The sequence below is a fragment of the Capsicum annuum genome, chromosome 3 (assembly GCF_002878395.1).
Source record: "Capsicum annuum cultivar UCD-10X-F1 chromosome 3, UCD10Xv1.1, whole genome shotgun sequence".
Classification (NCBI taxonomy): Eukaryota; Viridiplantae; Streptophyta; class Magnoliopsida; order Solanales; family Solanaceae; genus Capsicum; species Capsicum annuum.
In genome coordinates this window covers 230,889,338-230,913,383 of record NC_061113.1, presented here as the reverse complement: position 1 = coordinate 230,913,383, position 24,046 = coordinate 230,889,338, and the positions used below count along the sequence as shown (strand labels likewise).

Genomic DNA, 24,046 nt, shown 5'->3' with positions numbered 1-24,046 from the left:
GAGTAAAACTCTACAGATTTTAAATTCCAGAAATCAATACGGAGATTTTAATGAGTCGGTGAAGTATTTATATTCTTCAAACCGAATTTCCACACTGATTTCTCGATGAAGTTTTTATATTCTTCTAACTGAGGGAGTAGAAATAAAAAGATTTTAGTTTCCACAAAATCATACCCAATACAGATTAACCAAATTATTGATTTATAAATGGTGATAAAATTTTATTTTTTTCTTTCACTAAACAAGCACGATAAATAAATATTTTTATAATTTTCTTAAAATTATTGGTTTTCTTGGGTTTGGTAAAATCTGTATTTTTCAACAATAACTTTAAACACATGTTCAAAATAACATATGAACAATCAAATGAAATTTAAATTCCGTATTTAGAACTTTGATCTTTTAACAATAAGTTTAATCCAACTTATGAACATCAACAAAATGAAGTTCAAACTATTTTTCTGGAAAATAGCAAAATCAATTGTTAATAACTTCAACGCAGGTTCAATCAACTCATGAACTATCAAAATGAAGTTTCAAAAACTTGAAACGTAAGTTCAGACAGCTGAAGAACTATCAATATGAAGTTCAAACTATTTATTGAAAAATAGTAAAGCCAAACAATACATATTAGTTTAAATTCCTTAAGATTGTTATTTTGGGTACAAAAATCTATATGTTTCAACCCAAACTTCAATATTAAGCTCAAGAACAACTTTCAAGAACTACAATGAAGTTACAACAACTTCAAACACAAGTCCAAATGAATAATCAAATGAACTATTAAAATGAAGTGTTTATCAACTTTAAGAAAGAAGATGAAGCAGAAAATTACTAAATCAAGTCCACCGAATGCATGGTGTGTCCATATGGAGTTTACTCCCTTCAACTATCCAAGGTTATGGAATCTTTCCTTCCTGGGTAAAATGATTTTATTTCAGAAAATAGAGATACCTCAAATTGTCAGAAATTTCAAACACACTCAACGATTTGATGATCACACTAGAGTTTTTAGATGATGAAGAAGAAGAAGATTGTTTTTCTATTAAAAAAAATTATCTTTACCTGAGGAAAAATTTAGATATTTATAGTCATAAAGGTGTTGCTTTATGAAGAGAAGCTATGGTTCAGAAAAGTGCACCCCTTCATAAAAGTGCAACTCTTCGGAAAGGTGCAAGTCTTCGGAAAGTCACAACCTATTGGAAAGGTCATAACCACTCAATCCGAAAATGTGTCTATTCAAATTGCATCATTTCTCTTAGTGTCTTTTTGAAAAAAAACATACGTTTTCATTTTTCATTTACACCTCTTAATAATTCAACATTTATTTAGTGCAAAAATTCATAGACTCGTCACATCCAATAAATTTTTTTGCATTGAATTTCATAACAATCTTGTAGAGGTGAGAGAACAAATATCTTTTTTAGGAAAATGTTTTGTGTGTGTTTCAAGCCTCAAATCTTGTGTTCGTTGTTCTATTGCCAAGTCTATTATGTGCCTTATACAAATCGTGTGAGGTACGCTTTTTGTTTCACAAAAAAGTGGACCCCAACAAAGGGGGGGGGGGGGGGGGGGGGGGGGGGACTACAATATCTAATTATATATATAGTGCTTGAATTTATTTCGTATGCATATAAAATAGATATTAAATTTTTTTCGTTAATTTTTTTGTATGTTTACTTTTTTCATATTAATTTTCTTGATGAAAGTTTTGATTATGACACTCGATCCAGTTTCACACTTTTGAATCTATCGATTTTGTAGTCAGATTCCTACAAAAAGGTATTCCTATGGTTGGAATCACAATAGCTATTACTAAATAATGTAGAAATTATTACCTTAGGAATTTTGGCTACATTGTTGATGCTTGCTTCACCATAAATGTAACTAATATTGTTAGGGCCCCGGGCTAACGAATAAGCGGGTTGAATTAAATTTTGAATAATCGAGTTAATAATGGCATGAAACTTAATTTACTTAAAATTACTTTTAAATCAAATAAATTGAGATAAAATGAATTGATAATGAATCGTAATTCAACCTGTTCGCGATAACTCATCATTCCATTCTTTTTAAACATCATCATAACAAGTGCTAACTGCTAAATGCCAAGAATAGATCTTGGTAGGTTCATGTGAAGTTTCATCGAGAAGCTCATGAGCTAGCTAGCTGTTTGTTTATTATAATGATTATACTATAAATGTGTGGTGTTCCCTAATAAAAACATACCACTTTAAGCAAAAAATGTGTGGTGTTCACTAATAAAAAGCTCATGACCTATTTGTTTCTTATAATGATTATAAATTGTATTTTTATTCTCTTTTTCATTTTTAAAAATAAAATAGTGGTAGATAATTAAGAAGGACGAACAAAGATTGAAAAAAGAAACGGATTTCAGATGAGATACTTTTTCTAATATTTTTTTGCTATATAGATTACATGGGCTACATTTTGATCCGATTGGTAATGTTACTTCAATTCATTTTTAATGTGTGATGTAAAAATGAGAAATTTCAATTTGAGAAATATTTTATTAATAAAAATTTAAATAACTTACATGTTTAAAGTGTAGGAGAATTATCTACTACTAATATCCGGTATATCTAATTGAATAATCTGTGTTCTTTTTTATTTTTGAGTTTGAAGATACAAAAAATATTTATTCTATTATCTATAATCTATATCTATATCTATATTTTATATAAGTGTGGAGAAACTAGAAAAGTGATTTGAACTTTTTGTTCTTCATTAAAAGATTCTTCTTTAGACAAAATTGTCTTTTCACTATTTTTTAATTTATTATTTAATTATTTTTTTATTATATTAACTAGACTTCCTAAAATATATGAGACTCCTAAAATATATGGTAGGAAAATTAATTAATATTTTTCTTTCTACTAGGTTTCCTAAAATATATGAGACTCCTAAAATATGTGGTAGGAGAATTAATTAAAAATTTTCCTTCTACTGTTCAATTAAAAAAATACTCCTAAAATAGGACTCTATTAATTAAGGAAATACTTCTATAAATATTGAGATATATGTTAAACTAGAGAACAGACTGGTTTGCCTATTGAGAGAATATGATTTGATACTCATCTAACTTGATTCGATTGCATGTCTAGGTTGGTGGATGCTTGATTTTCTAACCCTCAACTCCTTCATTGTTGTTGTCAGCATAATATAATTCAACATGTGCGTATATATATGTCTTCTTTGTCTTCATTCTTTAGGATTAAAATTTTCGCTCAGACAAGAATTAGTTGGATCAAAATCGAAGTTTTGTGATCGCTATTATATTTTTTTTATAGTTTACAGGTAGTAGATGAATGTCGGTTGGCTTTGAAGAATTTTTTGTGCAAAGATTAGTTTTAATTATATTGTTTTGATATTTTTGTTAGGAGTATTGTTTTATTTTAATTTATAGATGTTAAATGAATTTGATTCGATTTTGATTTTTTTTAGGTAAAGGTTAGGTTTAATTGTATTATCATAATATCTCTATTAGTTTGTTATTTTGTGGTAGTTTACAGTTCGTAGATGAATCTCGGTCGGCTTTAAAAAAAAATTGTGTGTAAAATTTAAGTTTAATTGTATTTTTTTTATATCACTTTTGTCGTATTATTTTGTTACAATTTACAGGTGATGGATAAATGTTGGTCGGCTTTGCGGATTTATTTTAATATAAAAGTTAGGTTTAGTTATATTATTTTGATATCTCTATTATCGTATTATTCTATTATTGTTTACAGGTAGTAGATGAATGTCAGACGACTTTGAGAATTTTTTTTTGGAGTAAAGGTTAGATTTAATTGTATTATTTTGATGTCTCTATCATTGTATTGTTTTGTTGCAATTTACAGATGGTAGATGAATGTCGATCGACTTTTAAAAATATTTTTTGTAAATGTTAGGTTTAATAAATAAATTTTTCATATTTACATACTCAAAAGATATTAAATTTAATTATTATATTCATCTTTATTATTTAAACAAATATCCTGTTTAGCGTAATGTTTGAACTCATTAAAGTGAGGTACACGCGCAAGGAGCGTACACCTAGTATAACTTATTTAATAAATTTCATAAATTAAATTAATAAAAATCACTTAAACGACCTAAGAGAGTATTTCTTTGCTTTACATATGCATTTTATTTAGGAATGCACTTACAATTAGAATCATTTAAGATGAAATATTTTAAATGATCATATCTTAAATTTTAGCCTGAAATTTCAACAAATTCAGTATATTTTGTTTCAATTAACTATATAATAAAGCCTATTGTATACGAATATCAAATCACTTACTACTACCAAAAATAAAAAATCTAATCAGTTAAAAAGTAGTTTGTGTTTTCCTTCGGATCTGGTTTATTTTTGCAAGTATGCGTTTCAAAAAAAAAGAAGAAGTAAATCAATCTAAAATATCAAGTTGCCTTAAAAATGCATTTGGTGAAAAATTATTTTGGATTTTTGAAAATTTACCTAATTAAAGCTATTTTTTGGCTTTTGAAATGCTGCCTCAGTCTCAAAATAATTCTTAATTTCTAAACATGATTATCTCAAATCATTAATCGTTTTAGAAGTTTAAAAACAAATTAAATATGATTTTTCCCTTTTATCCTTAGTAGTATTCTCCGTCGCATATTAGTTGGTTATCTTACTAAAAATAGTTGTCCAATATCAGTTGTTCACCTTACCAAATCAAGAAAGGATTAATTAATTTATTTCATATTATCCTTGTAATTAATTTTTTTTAAAAGTGTTCACACTTGTTTGTACAATACTCAAGAAGTTTTTTAAGGGGTAAATTAGTAAAACAACATTCTTATTTATGATTTCTTAAAATGCATGTAAAAAGGGAAATAACCAACTAATATGAAACGAAGGGAGCAATTATTTTAAATACTCCTGATCAATAGAGTAAATATTTAACCAAGAAAAAATAAATCTTGAACTAAATACCTTCTAATTAATATTCTTTTAAGAAGCGTATAAAAAAAATTACGTAAGATAATTTGAATCGAGTGATTAGATTTGAATTTATTTTTTCAGATAACAAGAATCTATTGTACGTGTAGCAAACAAAATAATTTCTATAAATTGACAAACATTTCAAGTCCAAACAAACCCAGTACTCACGAATATTTTAAACCCATATGTTAAAACATGTAGTAAGAATAAATGTTGGCATTTATTTATGAGACATATCACGTTAAAGACCAAACAAGTAAAACCAATTAACGTCGTTATTAACAGTAAATAAGAATAACTGTTCGCATGGAACCAATTTAAGTACACATGAATTAAATTCGAATAACTGTTAGCATGGAGCATATTTAAGCTTACGTAATTAATTTTGAAATTAACTGCTAGAGCATGGAGCCAAACCTAATTTCATTGTAATTGTAATAGTAATATGAACCTCTTAATTTCAAACAAGTTGACAATGATTTAATAAGTAAATATTTGGATATGATTTGATTGAGATTTCTAAAGATAAGTTGTAATATTTGAAATTAAAATTGAATATATTTAAATATTAAGTTATGCAATATAGATACAACGTGGAATTATTGTGAATGAAAATTTAAAGAAATAAACTCTTTAAACATATTTTTCAAACTTTAAATTTTATTATTCCAGGAATAAAATTGAAATGACAGTCCATCGGCTAAGCAAATAATTTGTCGAAATAATTTTCAAACACTACTTAAATTTTTTAGAACCAAAACTATTACTAGCTAGAATATAGCCTATTTATTTTTAATGTTTAATTTTCACATGGTGTTTCGAAATTTCGATTAATTTCAATTTGCATTATGTAAGGTTCATTAAAGGAAAAATGCTTTCTTTCGGGATTTCTTTTTCATATTTAAGTTTGATCACACATATTTAAGTTAGAGTTTGACCATAAATTTTAAAATTTGATTTTCAAGATCTATTTGGTCAAGAAATTTTATCAGATTTTAAAATTTTGATTATCAGATTTTAAAATTTTGATTTTCAAAAATTAATAACCTTTTAGAACTTCCACTAACAAAATTGATTTTTTTCCCTAAAGTAATATATATGTCAAAAGATCACTACTTTAACCTTTCAAACTTCACAATTTATAATCAAACGAAGCTAAATATTCAATATTCACGTTGATCTAGTTAATCTGCCTCACTTAATGCGTTTTTAATACTTAAAAAGATAATTGGAAAATAAGGAAAAAAGTAGAAAAAGAAACTCTATTTAAATAAAAAAAGAAATTTTTTTTGATAAAAATACACAATTAAAAGAAAAGGGGGACTCTGTAAATGAGAGCAGATAGTTGTGGGCAAAAGTAGGGTGGCGCACAATACAGAAAGTACCCCTATCTTTTATTTTACTTGTCTCATATATTAAAAATACTAGATATTGATGGCCCATATCAGCACAAGCCCAATATATATTATTTTTTATTTTAATTTAAATTATTAATATATTTTATACTTTTAATTATTATAATTTATAATATTTTTTCTTTTGTTTCAATTTAAATAATGCTGATATTATTTCAAGAGTCATTCAAATATTTTATATTTTAAAAATTTTTTAAGTTGTTATTTATGTGATTTACAATATCTTTTACATTATTTTTCAATAATATATGTATATTCTCCTTGTCTCAATTTATGTGGCACAAATAAAATTTCAACAGTGAATCAATTTTTATACATATATACTTTTATAAGTTCTTAATTATTGTGATTTATAATACTTTTTTTATTTCATTTTAAAATAATATATGTTATTTTATGTCTTGCTCTGTCTCATTTCAATTTACGTGCACTAATATAATTTCGATAGTCAATTAAATTTTTTATGTTGACATATTATTTTATGTCTCTTTTACCTTTTTTTATGAAATATTATCAATTTTTCAATGCTTAGAGGAACATAATAATTAATTAGTGGTGATTTAGTAAAATCACGGTAAAAGCAATGAAGCACACATGTCTTAAGTGACTTGTAATAACTAATTAGAAGCGACATAACAAAATTATTATAAAAAAACACTTGTATAATAATTATTTAATAATAGTACAGTAAAATTACGATTGAAACAATGGAAACAGTCATAAATGTCTATTTTACTTTTTTTTAATTAAATATTATTAATTTGGTAATATGTAATGACTTATAATATTTAATTAGAAATATAATAATTAATTAGGAATGGTATAGTAAAATTACGATTGAAGAAGCTGAAGAGGTATGTCATAAATGTCTATTTTAATTTTTTATTAAATATTATTAATTTTCTAATACATAAATGACTTATAATAATTAATTAGGGGTGATATAGTAAAATTACAGTTGAAGTAGCTGAAACAGACATGTCGACCTCGTGGTTGCTTTGCTGATACAGTAAAATTACAATTGAAGCAGCTAAACCAGTCATAGATGTCTATTTTACCTTTTTTCTAATTAAATATTATTAATTTTGTAATACATAAATAACTTATAATATTTAATCAGGGATATAATAATTAATTAGGGGTGATATAATAAAATTACGGTTGAAGCTTTGTAACAGAAATGTCATAAATGTCTATTTTAATTTTTTTATTAAATATTATTAATTTTCTAATAATAAATAACTTATAATAATGAATTAAGGATAATATAGTAAAATTACAGTTGAAGCAGCTGAAACAGACATGTCGACCTCCTGCCTGCTTCAGTTGCTTAACTCGCTCTTATAATATAAGAGAAAATTACATATTTATTCATCTAAAGTAAAATTTTAAAAGTAATTTATCACTATAATTCTAATTCATTGTTATTATTAACTCACTAATTTTTAAGGTGTTAAATTTATTTAAAAATTAATGAAGTTGTATCCCTTTAAATCTTTTCCTCAATTGTATTTTATTGAGCCAATACTCTATCAAAAATAGTGTTTCTAAGTCACTTTTGAATTAGTGAGACGGACAACGAACAACTTATTCTCTCTGAAATGTATTATACATTAAATATATTGTTGTAATAGAAAATTCTGATATTTTGTACAGTAATTATTGAAAATCTCGATTTAGATTTATCGAAATATATACTTAGCCCTTGATACATTCAACGAAAATATATTTTTTTCTTTGTAAAGATACATATCCCTTTAAGTTATATATTTATATTATTTTATAAGTAATATTTATAACTCACGTTAAATGAATAATGGATAATTAAAAATGAATGGGAGAGTAGTAAGGAGAGACTACACAGGAGAGGACCAGACCCTAATACTCGTTAGTAGTACTACTACTCTCCAAAATCTCGTTTCTCGGGCCATCCGTAAACACGAATATCAAGAATATTTTTTTTCCTTTTTCCCTTTTCTTTTTCCTTCCTCATAATTATTCTTTATTCTTTATTTTCCAAAAAATAAATAAATAATGTTTCCTAATTTTAGATCCTTCTTCTTCCATTAATTACACCTTTGTTAAATTTTATTTATTTTAATGGTCAGTACTTTCTTTCTTCTTTGTTCAGAGAGGAACAAGAGAGAGGAAGTGTGTTGTGTTCTGTTGTGTTGTATTGTCTCTCTCTGTGTTACATATTTTTTCCTTCAAAATTTCACAAAAACAAGGCGGACCCATGTGAGAAAATCTTCTTGGCTTTTCATTTCTTGCATTTTCTTGAAATTTTTTCCTTTGTGATTTGCTAAATTTTTCATCTTTGTGTTTGCAAAATTTGTTTTTTTTTATTTTTTTTTTTTATATTTGGTGTTTGTTAATCCTTTGTCTAACGTTTGTACAGTCGTCATCTTGATGTTGGGTTTTCAATTTTGTGTTTGAAATTGCTGCTTATGTTGTTTTTTTAATTTGGGTTTGAATTTTAGGGTTCATATTTCTTTGTTGAAATGGTGTGGGGTGGGGGTGGGGGGTGGGGTAGTATTATACCCTTTATTGAAATTGAAGTATTGTTATGTGGGGGAGACCAGGTTCAATGGGAGTGGATTGGGATCCATGCTGGATCTATTGTTTTTTTTTGGTTGTTATGTTAAGAGAGGGGGGAAATAGTATAATTGTTTTTCTTGTAACTTAGAATAATGGTGTTGGTAATTTTTAAATCAGTTTTAGTCATCTTGGTAGTCGTGTTTTTTATGTTTGTTTACTAAAATGCAAACTTTCTTCATTTGTTTATTTATAGGTATAACTATGAAGGATGGATTATTTAACACATTTTCTAAGGGCTTAAAAAGATGATTTCTTGATGGGCTGAACTCAAGGTATCATGGGTAGCTTAAGTGATGATGAAGGAGAATGTCGATTTTTCGATGCCCCGGATAGTATTTCACAGGTCTCTGATTTGGGTTTTAACTGTAGTCCGATGCGCGAATCTAGCTCTGGAATTGACAATGGTGTTAGCTATGATGAGTGGATTAAGACTCCTAGAAGTGTTGGCGAGCGTCGTAGGCAATTCCGTTGTTGGATGGGGTTAAGTTTAGATGGAATGTCTGGAGAAGATTCAGTAGATATATGTGGAAGCTCTAATTTATGTACTGGTGAGATTGAAAGGATTACGGAGAGAAGTGGAGCCGTATTGCGGTCCTCCATTTTTGAGGATGAATTTTTGTCTTACCAGTCTGGTTTGTGTGTGGAAGCTTTGGATTCACCTAAACAATTGGGTTCAAATGAAAGTTTCGTGTGTAGGGGTGGCAATGCTGATAGTGGAATTGGGTGCAATGTACATGTTCAGGCAGAGAATGGACAGCGAAGTAACGGAGCTATCAGATTGGAACGATTGAAAATGTCTCGAGAGCCTGAGAGCTCTCCATGTGTGTCCCCTGTGATTGGGAAACTCGAACATGGAGAACTGGATAAAAATGGAGACACTCCAAAGAAACTAAATGGAGTTAAAAATCGGTTATTAAGTAGGCTACGGTCATTTACGTGCATGGCAAATGCCGAAGGGAGATGTTGTCATGATTCGATGGATAACAGTTCCATCCCTATTCAGAGGTCTAGAATTCAGAGGGTTAAAGTTCACCATCATAAGAAGCAGTTAAAGGAACTCTCTGCTCTTTTCATGGGGCAGGATATCCAGGCTCATGAGGGTTCAATTTTAACTATGAAATTCAGTTTTGATGGACAGTACCTAGCGAGTGCTGGTGAAGATAAGATTGTGCGGGTGTGGCAAGTGATTGAAGATGAGAGATCCAATGAAGTTGATATTCCAGAGTTGGATCCTTCATGTATGTATTTCACGGTTAATCATCTTTCTCAATTGGCTCCTCTGGGGACGGAGAAAGAGAAAAGTAGTTTTAAGTTGAAGGGCCTTAAGAAAACAAGAGATTCTGCCTGTGTTGTTTTACCTCCCAAGGTCTTTCGAATTCTGGAAGAACCACTGCATGTGTTCCAAGGGCATACTGGAGAGATATTGGATCTCTCGTGGTCAAAAAATAATGTAAGCTTATTTAATTGTCTTTGATCAGCATTTTTTCTGAATAATTCTGAAAGTAACCGCCTTTCTTGTTATGTATTGTTTCAGCAGTGTTTGCTGTCATCATCAACTGACAAAACTGTTCGTCTGTGGCAAGTTGGACATGATCTGTGCCTCGGAGTTTTTTCACATAGTAATTATGGTACGTGCAGACCTTTTTAAAACTCCACTCTAGCATGCTTTTGTGATTCTTATATGTTAATTGTGATAAACCATTTTATTACATCAGTGGATCATGCTGCATTACTCACTTTGATTTTGCAGTGACTTGCGTACAGTTTAACCCAGTGAACGATGAATACTTCATCAGTGGATCAATCGATGGGAAAGTTCGAATTTGGGCCGTTAATAGCTGTCAAGTATTGGATTGGTCGGACATCAGAGACATAGTGACTGCTGTTTCCTATCGTCCTGATGGAAAGGTTTGCTAATTTTCATCTTTTTAATCAATGGTACCTTGTAACACATTCAGAAACTTGTGCAGCATATTGAACAAATTATCTGCTTCATATAGGGTGGGATTATTGGTTCTATGGCAGGCAGTTGCCGTTTTTTCAGTTTAGAAGGTAATGTTCGCTCTTTGCTTTATGATATTGTTAAGTGCTGTCATTGATATCTCTCAGAGTCAGATTTTTAATTTATGGCATGGCAACACTATATGTCAAATTGTTACTGGTTTAAGTGGAATGGCCGTTGATTGACCTTCAGTTTGATTTTAGAATATGATAACATTTTGCTAGCTTATTTGGTATTGCTCATATCATATTTTGTTTTTAGTCTCTTTTTCCTGTGGTGACAGTGGTTGTCAGCACTTCTTGGTCTCTTGATTTTGTGGATGTGTTCCAGCTTTTTGCTTGGCTAAGCCATCTTTTGTTAGTAATTCCTTATAAATCATAATAGAAGTACAGAGGCATTTTTTTCATGAGAGCACAATTACCAGATGTTATTACTACTTTTACCTATCATGATAGTTATAACTTAGTGGTGTGTTATTTCTGGAGTATGTCAAATGTGTTTGCGAGATTACGATGAACAAGGAATTTTTGGGAATATTATGACTCAGTATTTTAGTCCATGCTTTTACAGATAAAATGTACAATATTTATTTAGTTGGAGTTGAGACATGGTTGTATCGTGACAGGTCATGAGATCCAATTAGAGGAGCAGATGTGCTTGGCCAATAAAAAGAAGTCCTTTTGCAAAAGGATTACGGGCTTTCAGGTAATATTACATCAACAAACTACAGATTGCGGTTCTGATTATATTAATTTTGGTTGTACCTTATGAGGAGATGTGTATGTGTTGCTTCTTGAATGCAGTTTTTTCCACAAGACCCATCTAAAGTAATGGTTACTTGTGCCGACTCTCATGTCAGAATCCTAGATGGTATCCATGTGATCGGCAAGTACAAAGGTTTGTTCCCTTCTCTTATTTCAGATATTGTCAGATTTGATTTCTGTTTGCCCTGTATTTTGAGTGCCTTATGCTTGCTTTAGTGAATAAAGGCAAAGTGAGTAGGTGCAGATTGATGATATGATCCTATTTTACAGTTCTATTTTAGTAATAGGATTAGTGCATTAAGCAGTCTTGTGCGTATCAGGTGACTGGATTAGTGCATTAAGTAGTCATGTCGTATCAGGTGACCAACTGTTAGGTTGTTAGAAAATTAGTTACAACTAACTTTTGGATTTCATTTCCCTATTTCGTTTAATTCCTGTACATGTAACAGAACTCCCAATTGTAAAGCTCAGAGTATGAATTCTCAAATCCCTAGTAATTCTCTCTTTCTCTAAAAATTACCAAGCTCAATTTGGGTTCTAGAATGAACTGTTCAAGAACCATTCTGTTGTTTGTTCTTTTAGGGGATCTCAATCTGTTTCATCACTCGACATTACTGGATCACCTCAATTAATATTGTGATTTTGTATGATCATGGGATATATGTAGACTCATTCCAATTGTCACTTGATTTACTTTTTGCGACTTGTGACGCCATTTTAGTTTTCTAGGTTTAACTTCTTGTGATTTACTGCTGCTCTGCTCTCCAGGCCAACGAACTGCAGGAAACCATCTCTGTGCCACTTTCACCTCAGATGGGAAGCATATTATCTCTGCGTCTGAAGATTCTAATGTCTATGTTTGGAACTGCGAAATTCCCAAAGATTATGTCTCACAACCTAAAGTGGTGAGGTCATCTGAGTTCTTCTCCAGTGATTCCTCCATCGCAATACCATGGTCCGGCTTGAAAACTGTAAATACAGATAACGGACGGCATTCTAGAGGACTAAGTCAAACTTCAAATAACATATTACCTTTCATTTCGTCTCCTTATCTTTCTTTGGGCAGTGAGTTGTTCCTTGAGGCAATTCCAAGAGGATCAGCAACCTGGCCTGAAGAGAAGCTTCCCGTGTCAAGTCCTAGGTCAGTGTCTTCTGGGATGTGCAAATCTGAATACAAGTTTCTGAAAGGTTCTTGCCAGAGTTCATCTAATTCTCATGCCTGGGGTTTAGTTATTGTCACTGCTGGCTATGATGGGCGAATAAGGTCATTTCATAATTATGGATTGCCTTTGCCACTTTGAGTAGTACTACTATACAGGGTTTTCTAGAATCGAAAGTTCTCTCTTTTTTCGGAGCCTCCTGTTGGATAATTTATGTTGTGGCCGTCCTGCTTGAGAACACTTCCTTTTTCAAGGGAAAGATATTCAACAGTTGATGTTGCAAGTGAAATTTTACTGGCCCCTCTAGGTATTTACATGTCCAGAGATAGATGGGTGTGTGCCGTGCTCTTGCCACCAATTGGTAAATATCCTCTGGTTTATCTATCTTGGCTTTGTTCTGGAGAGCAATCCTGTAATTCGAACTGATTGGAGATGGATATTTGCTGCTAATGGTGGGATTATACTTGCACAAGTAGAGACCGTTTTATATAAATGTATCCGGTGTTACTGCGCGACCATTGCTGTTCTACTGGGAAAAAGCTGGTGGTTGATGGTCAGAATGAACATTTTATCTGCCATTTGGTCACTGAAGGCGCGATTGACCACATACATGACACTAGTGAGAAAGGCTATGTGGGCAGCTTCTTGGTGCATTGTGTTTTTAGCTGCGGAATTGTACATGAATCTGAGTTACTATACTTAAAGGCAAGTGCTCGCTGTGCTTTTGGAATAGCAAGTGCCAAGCGCTTTGCTTTTTCTGGTAAAAATGGGAACTGCAGGGGTATGCCAGTGACAATGGATTACACTAACATATAGATGTCATTTCCATTTTATAGATTTAAAAGATAGATTTAGTAGTTTCTATCTCAAAAAAAGAAGAAAGAACAAAAAAAGGTAGATTTAGTTGTGTCTCGTGTTGATGATGAATCAACGCTTATGAAATTTGACACATTACGTCAATTATTAGTGGTGTACAGTAGTAGTTAGCGTATATGCTTTGTATATGCATTGAGTTACTAAAGCGCTCTCTTACAAAGTAAAAATTACACCAACTGAACCTTGTTGAGGTTCATCAATTTTTGTATCCATCGTGGTCATTGAAGTTCTTGAAATTTAAATTTGCCCAAGTAATTTCATGAGTATAAACTTGCTTGGGGGTCAGGAGTGTGAAGTGTGACATGGAATTAATAATTTAGATTCTCAACTTCGACTATCGTGGAACTAATAATTGATACATCAAAAATAATGCATTTTCCAAAAATAGTGTATCTAAAAACACTAAATCAGTGTCTGTTGAGTTGGTGACAATCATTAGTAAATCACATAGCGACGTTTGAACATTTGGATCATGTTTAAACTTTTAAGAGTATGTTACGTTTGGTGAGAATCATTCCCAAAGCACTACAATTGAATCGTGGTCTCTTTGGTTAGAGAGTGTTGTGGTAACATATGGTAATGTGGAAGTCAACGACAGTGCGTTATAACAACTGTAAACAAGAGACGGAAGGAAAAGGGGGTCACCGGGGTATCTGGATCAGCTTGCGCGCATCTCTATTAATTCCGTGAAATACCTGTCATCTCTCACCACCAACAATTACCAAATAACTCTTCCACCAAGGCCAGAACAAATAAGAAGAAATCACCTAATATTTGTCTCTATTGAAAATTAAACTTGGACCTCATGGTATTCAATCCAATTTCATTGAACTATTAGTTCAGATCCTTGAGTACAGAAAAGGAATTTAGAAGAGCACTTTCTTAATCAGTAGCTGATAATCGAGCCATTAAGAATCGCTAATCCATAGCAAATATCTTAAGCTTTGGTTCTGGTTCATTGGTTTGACTTGTTAACAAAGTGATGACTGATGAAGTGAGATAACCATACAAAACCAAATCGAGCCGTCTGACAGCCCCCGTCTTAGATGGCTGAAAATTCTAAGCCGCAACTTTGTTCATCAAACTTCATACATATGCCATCTCTGATGTCCCTACCATATATTTTTGTTTTTTGCCTTTTAGCAGAACAATCATGGTTTCAGAATATGTTGTGGAGAAATCAATGAAAATGACCAAATCTGTCACAGAACTACAACGAGATCTCGAATAGATTAAATAAGAAACACCTTAAGCAGCTGTTAAGTCAGATGTAGCCCACAAGGAAATAAGAAACAAACCAAGCAATCTCCCTCTATTTATCCCACATTTTACCCATTGTAGAATCTTTTCCCGTTTACCGACTACCAAGAACGTTCCAAACACATACAGGTCTTTGTTTGCTTTACCTGTCCCGTTCCTTGATATGGAACTGGCAAAAAAAATGATGAAAGGCAAGACTCAAAACAATATCACTTCTTTGTAGCGCAAGATAAAAATTATATTTCATAGCTGTTTCACTACTTGATGGATCTTTATCTAATTAGTAAAGATAGTTGCACAAGCAGACACTAAAGTAACCCCACAGGGTCCCTTTTACATTTTTCTTTCGATATAAGCTAGCTAAGGTTTCATTTCGATCACAGACATAGGGGGTGGTTATTATGTGGATATTTTGAAATTCAAGTAGCTCAAATGCTATGCATGTCAATTCTCTGTCACCAGAGCTACATGATGAGGCGAAGGAAAAGGAAAAGGAAAATGCATACAGTGCTTTTAGTGTTTTTGACCTTGTAACAATACTCTCAACATACAACACACTTTTTATATTACCCTATCAAAGAAAAATCAAATGTCTACTAGAATGTTACAGCTTATACCAGAGTAAATCTACTCTGTTGGCAGAGAAGGAAAAAAAACAGGAGAGAAAAATCCACTTTGTAAGAGCCAAAGGACTGCTATGACAAAGTTGCTGCATGATCACCGTTCTGAGGGAAAAAATGAATAAAGTAAGCTAAATCAGATCATAAACAGTACAGGTGAAGTAAGGTTACAAAAGCACCACGGACATGAACAAAGAAGCATATCATGGATCTCAACAGAACTTTTTTTCAAGAAGCAAGACAACTTATCGAAAAGAACAAAAGAAAAAGGGAAAGCATCGCTTAAGTAGATGTCAATAATTAGAAAATTATCAGTTTTATATAATTATGTCATTGCCAAAGATGCAGGCCCCAAATAACTCAAAAATTTAGCATCAATAATGCTCCAAGTCTTTGACTCATATTAACGAGGCCCTTTTATTCAGATAAGCTCTTCTAGAATCATAGCACTAGTAACCTCTTCCATCAGTAGTCTAAGCAAACAGACAGCGACTTCATCAACAGAACTGTGCTTTGGCCAAGATGACATTGGTTTGCAATATATACAGAGATCTCCAAAGTCTTTGATCTGAGCAGTGCTGCACAATCCCCATTTCAGTACGGTCTTTACTCTATACATATTCCAACAGGAAGCGTCGTACTATACGTTTCAGTATAATTGACCCATCCTAATTGACTAATTCTCTCCAAGAAAGGTATAATCTAACCAAGTATAGCTAAAAAATTCAGATTTATTCCACGGGCATTTTCGCTGGGCGCTAAGAGTTTTCGTCTGAGATTAAATACAATTACAATCAACCATAGTTTCTCCACAGGGTCATAACACAAAAGGCAACAATAATAGAGAGAAGCTGTGGCCATGCAGCAGTCAAATTTTTGTGGTGAGTGAAGTTACAAAGATGTTTTTGACCTAAAATAGATTCACACATCATCTCATATCCAAAGCAAGGAATTATATAAAACTGTCACAAACCATGTAGAAACAGCTTTCGTCCCCCAAAAAAAAACATGTAGAAACAGCTTTTATGATCCACTTGACAAACTGCACACTCTACGAATATGTTGCTCGGACTCTTCAAAAATGTCGACAGCTGAGTATAATATCCTTCAAAAGTAGTGCATTTTGGAGGGTTAGACACGGGTGCGAAATCATTTTTGGAGAGTCTGAGCAACATAGCTCTACAGTGTTATAATCCCGTTTAACAATGTTAATGGAGTAGTTCTTAAAGAAAAATCTGGAATCGAATATATTGCCCCAATTTATCTAAAGCCAGGAAATTGACACTGAGCAGATGCTCTAATAACCCAAGGTAGTACTCCATAAGAAGTCCTCATTTCACTTAACAACTATAGCATCTAACTAAGAAGCAATAGAGACTAACACTACATTGATGACACAATTTTAACACTTTGCTAAAGCTAGGTGTAGCCGCTATTGAGTTTAATTCCATCCATGAAGTTATCATTCCATCAGTATCCTATTCAAGTTATTTTCTTGCACAAGAAAACCTACCATTCCTTAAGAGAGTCACTAAACTTGATAAGCAATTCAATTCTTAAGTCTCCTACACTTTATAAACCCAAAATATCATCCATTTTGCAGAACAAACAAACTCTCAGTGCAAACTTAAAACTGTTGCTAGCCTAAACCTGGAGATGAAAGAGGAGCTTCAACGTGAAGCTTTCTAATAGCGGTTTCTCCTCAAACAATCAAGAAACTAGCACTGGTTATTCCAGCAATAGCTCTTACTAAACAGATTATACCCTTCATAGAGAAGCAGCCTTCAAGGGTACAGGTGTTAAGAGATTGAATGTTGCTTAGTCATTGCTCATGCACAGAACTATCCGCAAAATTGTTAAATGTGCTTCTATTTAACAAATAGTGTTTGACTGAGATTAAAATGAGATTAAACAGTCTCAATCAATCAAGAATGCCTCGGCAAGACAACTTCACTTATTTGACACAATTCCTCTGGTCATGCCTTTTCCTCTATACTCCTACAGTCCTATGTGCAATGATGGAGATGAAGTACTTGGGATCAGCAGAATTCTACAACATCAAGATTTTTGCAACTTCAGGAAACATGTAATAAACAACCAACATAACAGATATAACTTACCTAAACTAACATAAACCGGGATATTTTAATACCTATACTACATTCAATAGTCTCTAATTCAAATTGGTAACATTGCATGTACATATTCATATACAGACACGCATATACGGACTGCTGAGCTGTTTTCCGACGGAAAGACCAGAGATTGATTCTCAACACCAAAATACAACATTACTTACACAATTTAGAGTGCCAAAGCATAATTAATAAGGTTAGCTCAGCAAAATATACCTCTAATTTAAGCTTTCTTAAGGGCTGTACCAAGTCAAATGGGGAGAGTATTGATTCTCAGAGTCACTTCCTCGCTATCCTCAACAGATTTTACAACACTAACAAACAACCCCTATAAAAACACACAATTGAAACAAACAAGACAAAATTTTAAAAATAAAAACAAGGAAATTATACCGAATCAAACGGGGAGTTTTTCAACGGAGGCAGGATTGGTTGCTGCAGGAGGGGAAGAATCGAGGTGAGAAGGGAGATTGGAGACCATGAGAGGACGATCTTTAGCTTCTTCCTCGTTTTCATCGTCTTCATCGTCGGTGTTGAGATTCACACACGAGCATCGCTCCAACGATGCGAAAAACGCCGATGCAACGCTTGTCCCGAACCACCTTGCTAGCCCGTCGAGCTTCTCGTATGACATGATTGATTGAATTCTGCAGAGTTCGTTAAAGAATACACGGATCAAAGAGGAAAGAAAACCCTAGTTCGGTGAAAAGAGGGATTTGGGGGGAAAAAAGAGAGAAGGAGCGAGGCGATAATGGTCAATGTGGACAGCTGGAAGCTTCTCGTGAATTTATAGATTAGCTGACTCAGCTAAATATTAGGAGTATTAATTATTGTAAGAAAAAATACTCCAACATTATATAAATATTCATATTTATTCGTATAAAATAATGTTGTCAAGAGACATTATATAAATATTTATATTTATTCGGATGATGTTGTCAAGAGAGTTAGAGGCAGGTAAAAAAGTGTTACGCTGTATGATTAGATAGGACGTCTCTTAAGCCTTAGTAAGAACGTGATATATAAGAGGATTTGAACGTCGAAAATTGTAGTAGAAGTATAGAAGATTAGTTGATATTTTTTTTATTTTAAAATAGTAAATAAATTGTTGAATTATTTTTTAATATTTAAAATAAATAAATTGTTCATTATTCAAGAAATATGTTAATTTTCTTTTTAAATTTTATTCTTATATTTAGTAAGGTTTTTAAGTATTTCATATTTTTTTAGTAAAGTAATTTTAAAATAATTAAAAAAATAATAATAAAAAAATAACTTACAATTTATATTTTAATTTTCTTTTTTAGAATTGTGTCATATCTTAATGATTCAATTACGAGCGGAGGAAGTAATTAAATATTCTCTCACTTTCTTACCAGTAAGTTTCGTATTCGTATTTGAACCATGTTATCAATTGAATTTACAGTATCTTGTATTTCCTTGTTTCTTATTCGCTTTTAGTTATCATGTGTGTTTGGTGTGGTGCGCCTTCAACTATCACATACTCCCTCCGTCTTAAATTAATCATCTCAAATTAAAATGTCATATTAATTAAAAAAATAATTAAAAATATAATTAATTTATCATAATAATATTTATATTTTAATTTGAAGAAAAAATAATTAATATAAAGGGTAAAACATGAAATTCTTTTTTTGTCCTTTTTAATTAATAAAAATAACAAGTAAAATAAGAAATTAAATTAAAAAATTTGGGACGAATAATTTGATACGAAAGAGAAAGTAATTTGATTGACATTATTGATCTTTTCTATTTATTTTATTATTGCTATTATCCTATTTCTGCCTTTTTCGTTATTTTATTTTATTTTAAATTGAGGGTCTATTTTTACTTCCTTAGAACTCAGATTTCACTTGCTGGATTATATGTTATTGTTACTTTTGGTTAGAACAAAAAAAAGTTTAAAATGGAAAATGCTTTAAAAAAAGAGAAGTGTCTAGCTGCCACGACGGATGGAGAGATAGTATCTACAGTCCTTCTGGGGTTACGAAAGGATAAATGAGACCAGCGCTGCCAATAATAGTCACAAACAATGGCGTCCATTTCTATCCCCCTTGCGTATAAATCTCATTCTCTTGGTCGTTCTCCAATTTATCGTCCTCATTTCCCTGCTCCCCAACTTCATTCACCTATCCAAATCAAATGTTCAGGTACACGATTCTACCGGTTTCGTTTTTCCTTTATACTCAAAAAATAAGTTCTCTTACTGTTCAAGCTGATGAAATTGCATCTGGATTTGGTTTCTGTTTCATGTATGATTCACCCGGATGCAGCTTCCAAGGAGGATTTGAGTACTGAGGAAAGTTCGATTCAGTCGAAGCAACTTAGGAATGTAGCTTGTGGATTATTTGCTGTTTGGGCAGTTTCTTCTGTTTCTCCCGTTATTGCTGCTTCTCAGGTGGAGGAAAACTTACTAAATTGCTGTTCCATTTCACTTATTTCCTTCAATATGTTTTATTTTACCTATAGGTCACGGGTTCGAGCTATGTAACTAGTCAATGATGTTTGTATTAGGATTGTTTGTCCATATCACACTCTTGGGCTGGGAATTTTACCCGGATCTTGCTAACGCAGGATGCTTTGTCCATCGGGCTTCCCTTTTTACTGTTACAGTAATTATTGTGTTGTTAATTACTCCCTGCATTCACTTTTACTCGTCATGTTTTGCTTCTCGAGAGTCAAACTGTACGAACTTTGATCAATAGTTTAAGATGTATTTTTTCATCATATCAAGGTGAGAAGAATCGTGACTAATAGTAATTTTTCGTGTAGTTTTCGAGCATCTGAATTTTAAGTTTAAAATATTAAATTAATCTAATTCAATTTAGCTCTGAAGATTAGTCAAACGGACAGTATGAAGCGAAACTTGATAAATAACAGTGAACATAGGGATTGCATCTCATCTAACATTTTTAGCTGAGTAGTACAAATATTTTGTTGATTGATGGACCTTAGACTTAAACCAAGACCTCTTATACCAAGTTAAAATTGTGTCAGCTAATTCACCCTTAAGGTTATCGCCATTTAAGTTTTTAGTTTGGCAAACAAGTAGCCTAATCCAGGTAGCATTAAGAAATTCAAAATATAATTTTCTGATCCACATGTAGATTAACTCCTCAGTTGTACATTTAGATCTTACCATTCTTCTAACTGGTCAAGGATTAGGATTTAATACATTCATTAACTGTATTGTTCATGTGAAAGTGCGGTAAGCTAGGTTAGAACCGGACATGATTTGAGATATTTGATGTTTTATGAATGTTTCCCCATACCTCACTTTTGGGATTTTACTAGGTATGTTGGTGTTGATGTTTTATAAAAGTGCAAGTGTCTTATAAAAGGGAAAAGTGTCAATTTTGCTCCTTTTTTTCTTCCAAATTGAGAAACTTTGCTGTCCTTTAGACTTTTGATCTAATATTACCCTGCCATTTTGAAAAAGTCTCTTTTTAGCCTTGACCCCCTAATGGAGCTCCAAATTTAGGGTAATTTTAAAGCATTGTCGAAAGCTGAGGGGTAAATTTGAATGTTTTTCCTCAAAGAATTTGAACATGTGGAGTCCTATGTTACTCGGACTCGGCTGTTTTTCCGCCGAACTCGTCTCGACACGAGACTGAGGCAGGTGCGGGTGCTTCCGCCGTCTCCGATTCGGTCAAACGATTTCGGAGACGTTGACCAAATTAAAGAAGAAATTTGAGGGGGAAAATCGAATAATTAACCGGCGAGTGGCGACTTACTGAAAAAATTCCGACCAGCGACCACCGGAACAGAGACGGAGTTGTCGATGTGCCACCGCCGTCGTCGTCGTCGTACCACCTCAGTCATTGTCGTCAATCATCCGTTGTTGTCGATGTGCCACCGCCGTCTGCTTTTTATTTGTTTGTGTTGTTATATATATATTTATATTTACTAATATTAATATTTATTTAATAAAAACAAGACAACAATATTAATATTTGTTTATTTTTTTGTGTTAATATATATATATATATATATATTTAATATTAATATTAACAATATATATTTTTTAATAAAAACAAGATAGCAGCATGTCGGTTTATTGGACTGACAGCAGCCGACTTTTGTATTTTATATTCTTTACGATATAAAAAAAATGTATATTAATGTATAATTAAACGTAAGTTGCCCTAACATTGAAAAAAGAAAAAAATACTCTTAATTAGAGTTAACTTTTTATTTTTAGAATACCTTTAAAACTCTGTATTTATAATATTTGATTTTTTTAAGCCAAATCCCCGCACCCGTATCCATACTCGGATTCGCACTCCCAAATCTTAAAATTTATATTTTGACGAATCCGACTCTTGGATCCGCATCCGTCTGGGATACCCGCACCCGAGTCCGAGCAAGTTAGGTGGAGTTCACCCATTATTTCTCGTTGGAGCTCGGTTAATGGTAAGGGCAAAAAATGACAATTTGCTGACAGCGAGGACTGAATGGGACCAATAGGGTATCGCAACCATGAGCAACTTCAAATACTACAATGGCAATGTTGAACTTTTTCCCCTCATAACAAGAAAAAAAACATCTTGCAGCTCATGTTCCCACAACAGGAAATAAGCCTACGTACATTTGACACAGAATTAATCTATCAGGACTTGTCATAGGTCCATACATGTATGCAATTTTATCATTTGTTTACATTTTGGGTTGATTTTGCAGAGATTACCTCCATTATCAACAGAACCAAATAGGTGTGAACGGGCCTTTGTTGGAAACACAATAGGTCAAGCCAACGGTGTTTATGATAAACCACTTGATCTGCGCTTTTGTGATTACACAAATGAGAAAACTAATCTCAAAGGGAAGTCACTTGCAGCAGCACTTATGTCTGATGCAAAATTTGATGGTGCAGACATGTCTGAAGTGATCATGTCTAAGGCCTATGCTGTTGGAGCTAGTTTTAAGGGTAAGTTTACATTACACTTTTGTAGGAAACATATTTTTTCCTTGTGCTTTTAAGGCGACTCAAGAAGTGAAGGCTAAAACTAAAAAGAAATGCTAGAAATAATGGAAATGATTGAGTGCAGCTGATTGACTTATTCTAAGACATGTGTGTAATTTCCTGTATATGGCAATGGAAACCCAGTATTTCATGATATTTATAATCAGTGTCTTTAACCTGCTTTTATAATATATAAAATGTTCAATTTATAATTTGCCTCTAATGTCAAGGCTGGTTGTAACAGTAGGAATTATGTAACAATTTGCCTATTAATGAGTACTTTTCAACTACTCAGTGTTTAGGAAAGATGAAATGGAAAATGAGATTCGAGTACCTGTTATCTTATTGTCTTTCTAACAGACTAATAAGAGTAACTCTTTTTCATCAAAACTACTTGCACATCGGTTGGATGCTATGCGTCTGAATTTAAGTTAAGCTGAAGCGTCTTTATAGGAGAGCGCACATGATTTGGGATTCAGTACTACTCGGTTTCTTTTTCCATTTTTCTTATTCTGCTCTTCGCTGAAATAAAACTAATTGAAGCTGCAGTGTTAATATTTGAAGTGTATATGTTTTAGCATATCATGGTAGTATTGCCCTTCAAGGCTTTCTCTGATTTTCGACAGTAGCCATGGGTAAATTTGACAACAACCACTACTATGTGTCACTGGGAAGGGCTAAAAAATTGCTTAAGCTTTCTATACTTGTATGCCTGGTTTTGAATACTTGCGTCTTTTTCAAAGTTGGAAATCTGACTCCTCAGTAATACAGGGACAGACTTTTCCAATGCTGTTCTTGATCGGGTGATCTTTGATAAAGCCAACCTCCAGGGAGCTTCATTCAAGAACACTGTACTATCTGGATCTACCTTTAATGATGCACAACTAGAAGGTGTAGATTTTGAGGACACAATCATTGGCTACATTGATCTTCAGAAGATATGCACGAATAAAACTATTAGTGAAGAAGGGAGAGTTAACTTGGGATGTCGATAACCTTATGCTATTGTCCAGTTTTCTCGTACTTGATTCATCTTCCATGCTCCGTGGAATAATTGAATGTAAGCTACTACTTGTATATTTGTCTTTTTGGTATAGCAAAGTGAGTGAGTGAGTTATCCTGGTCATGGAAATTAAGTTCAAGTCTCCTTGTAACTTACATCGTTTATACCTGATAGTCCAATTAAGCATCAATTTTCATCTGATGGACCATTTTTAGTTTCTTAGAAGCAAATCATTCTGTAATTTATTCCATTTA

At 32.4% G+C, this 24,046-nt stretch overlaps 2 protein-coding genes and 2 long non-coding RNA genes across 7 annotated transcripts; 2 read left to right on the top strand and 2 right to left on the bottom strand.

Moving 5' to 3' along the window:
* Positions 1 to 8,282: 8,282 nt before the first annotated feature.
* Positions 8,283 to 14,002, top strand: LOC107863086 (uncharacterized WD repeat-containing protein alr2800). Of its 4 annotated transcripts, none has more exons than XM_016708853.2 (8): positions 8,283 to 8,628; positions 9,182 to 10,438; positions 10,526 to 10,616; positions 10,739 to 10,896; positions 10,989 to 11,040; positions 11,616 to 11,695; positions 11,794 to 11,887; positions 12,523 to 14,002. In XM_016708853.2, exons 2-8 carry the CDS (start codon positions 9,266 to 9,268, stop codon positions 13,053 to 13,055), a joined length of 2,181 nt encoding a protein of 726 aa, XP_016564339.1. In that variant the 5' UTR covers positions 8,283 to 8,628; positions 9,182 to 9,265; the 3' UTR covers positions 13,056 to 14,002. The 4 variants fall into 4 exon arrangements, with proteins under 4 accessions (XP_016564339.1, XP_016564336.1, XP_016564337.1 ...); XM_016708850.2 differs by having other exon boundaries at positions 8,303 to 8,628; positions 10,523 to 10,616; positions 12,484 to 14,002; XM_016708851.2 differs by having other exon boundaries at positions 8,305 to 8,628; positions 12,484 to 14,002.
* Positions 14,003 to 15,443: 1,441 nt separating this feature from the next.
* LOC107863087 lies at positions 15,444 to 18,782 on the bottom strand. The gene is made up of 2 exons (XR_001672088.2): positions 18,199 to 18,782; positions 15,444 to 15,775 (listed from the first exon to the last, which is right to left on the bottom strand). It is a non-coding gene; the product is annotated as an uncharacterized LOC107863087 (long non-coding RNA).
* On the bottom strand, positions 16,372 to 18,134 carry LOC124897095. The gene is made up of 2 exons (XR_007053694.1): positions 18,022 to 18,134; positions 16,372 to 16,775 (listed from the first exon to the last, which is right to left on the bottom strand). It is a non-coding gene; the product is annotated as an uncharacterized LOC124897095 (long non-coding RNA).
* Positions 18,783 to 19,618: 836 nt separating the features above from the next.
* On the top strand, positions 19,619 to 23,993 carry LOC107863088 (thylakoid lumenal 17.4 kDa protein, chloroplastic). Its single transcript, XM_016708854.2, has 4 exons — positions 19,619 to 19,976; positions 20,100 to 20,224; positions 22,507 to 22,753; positions 23,561 to 23,993. The coding sequence occupies exons 1-4, from the start codon at positions 19,859 to 19,861 to the stop codon at positions 23,782 to 23,784; spliced, it is 714 nt and encodes a 237-aa protein (XP_016564340.2). The 5' UTR covers positions 19,619 to 19,858; the 3' UTR covers positions 23,785 to 23,993.
* The last annotated feature ends 53 nt before the right edge of the window (positions 23,994 to 24,046 follow it).

Bases quoted from the DNA above. Each gene is read 5' to 3' on its own strand.
- LOC107863086 (XM_016708850.2), top strand. From the start codon at position 9,266: ATGGGTAGCTTAAGTGATGATGAAGGAGAATGTCGATTTTTCGATGCC. The intron at 10,897-10,988 runs GTTTGCTAATTT...TGCTTCATATAG, and splicing joins CCTATCGTCCTGATGGAAAG to GGTGGGATTATTGGTTCTAT. The intron at 11,696-11,793 runs GTAATATTACAT...TCTTGAATGCAG, and splicing joins AAAGGATTACGGGCTTTCAG to TTTTTTCCACAAGACCCATC.
- LOC107863088 (XM_016708854.2), top strand. From the start codon at position 19,859: ATGGCGTCCATTTCTATCCCCCTTGCGTATAAATCTCATTCTCTTGGT. The intron at 19,977-20,099 runs GTACACGATTCT...ACCCGGATGCAG, and splicing joins TATCCAAATCAAATGTTCAG to CTTCCAAGGAGGATTTGAGT. The intron at 22,754-23,560 runs GTAAGTTTACAT...TCAGTAATACAG, and splicing joins TGTTGGAGCTAGTTTTAAGG to GGACAGACTTTTCCAATGCT.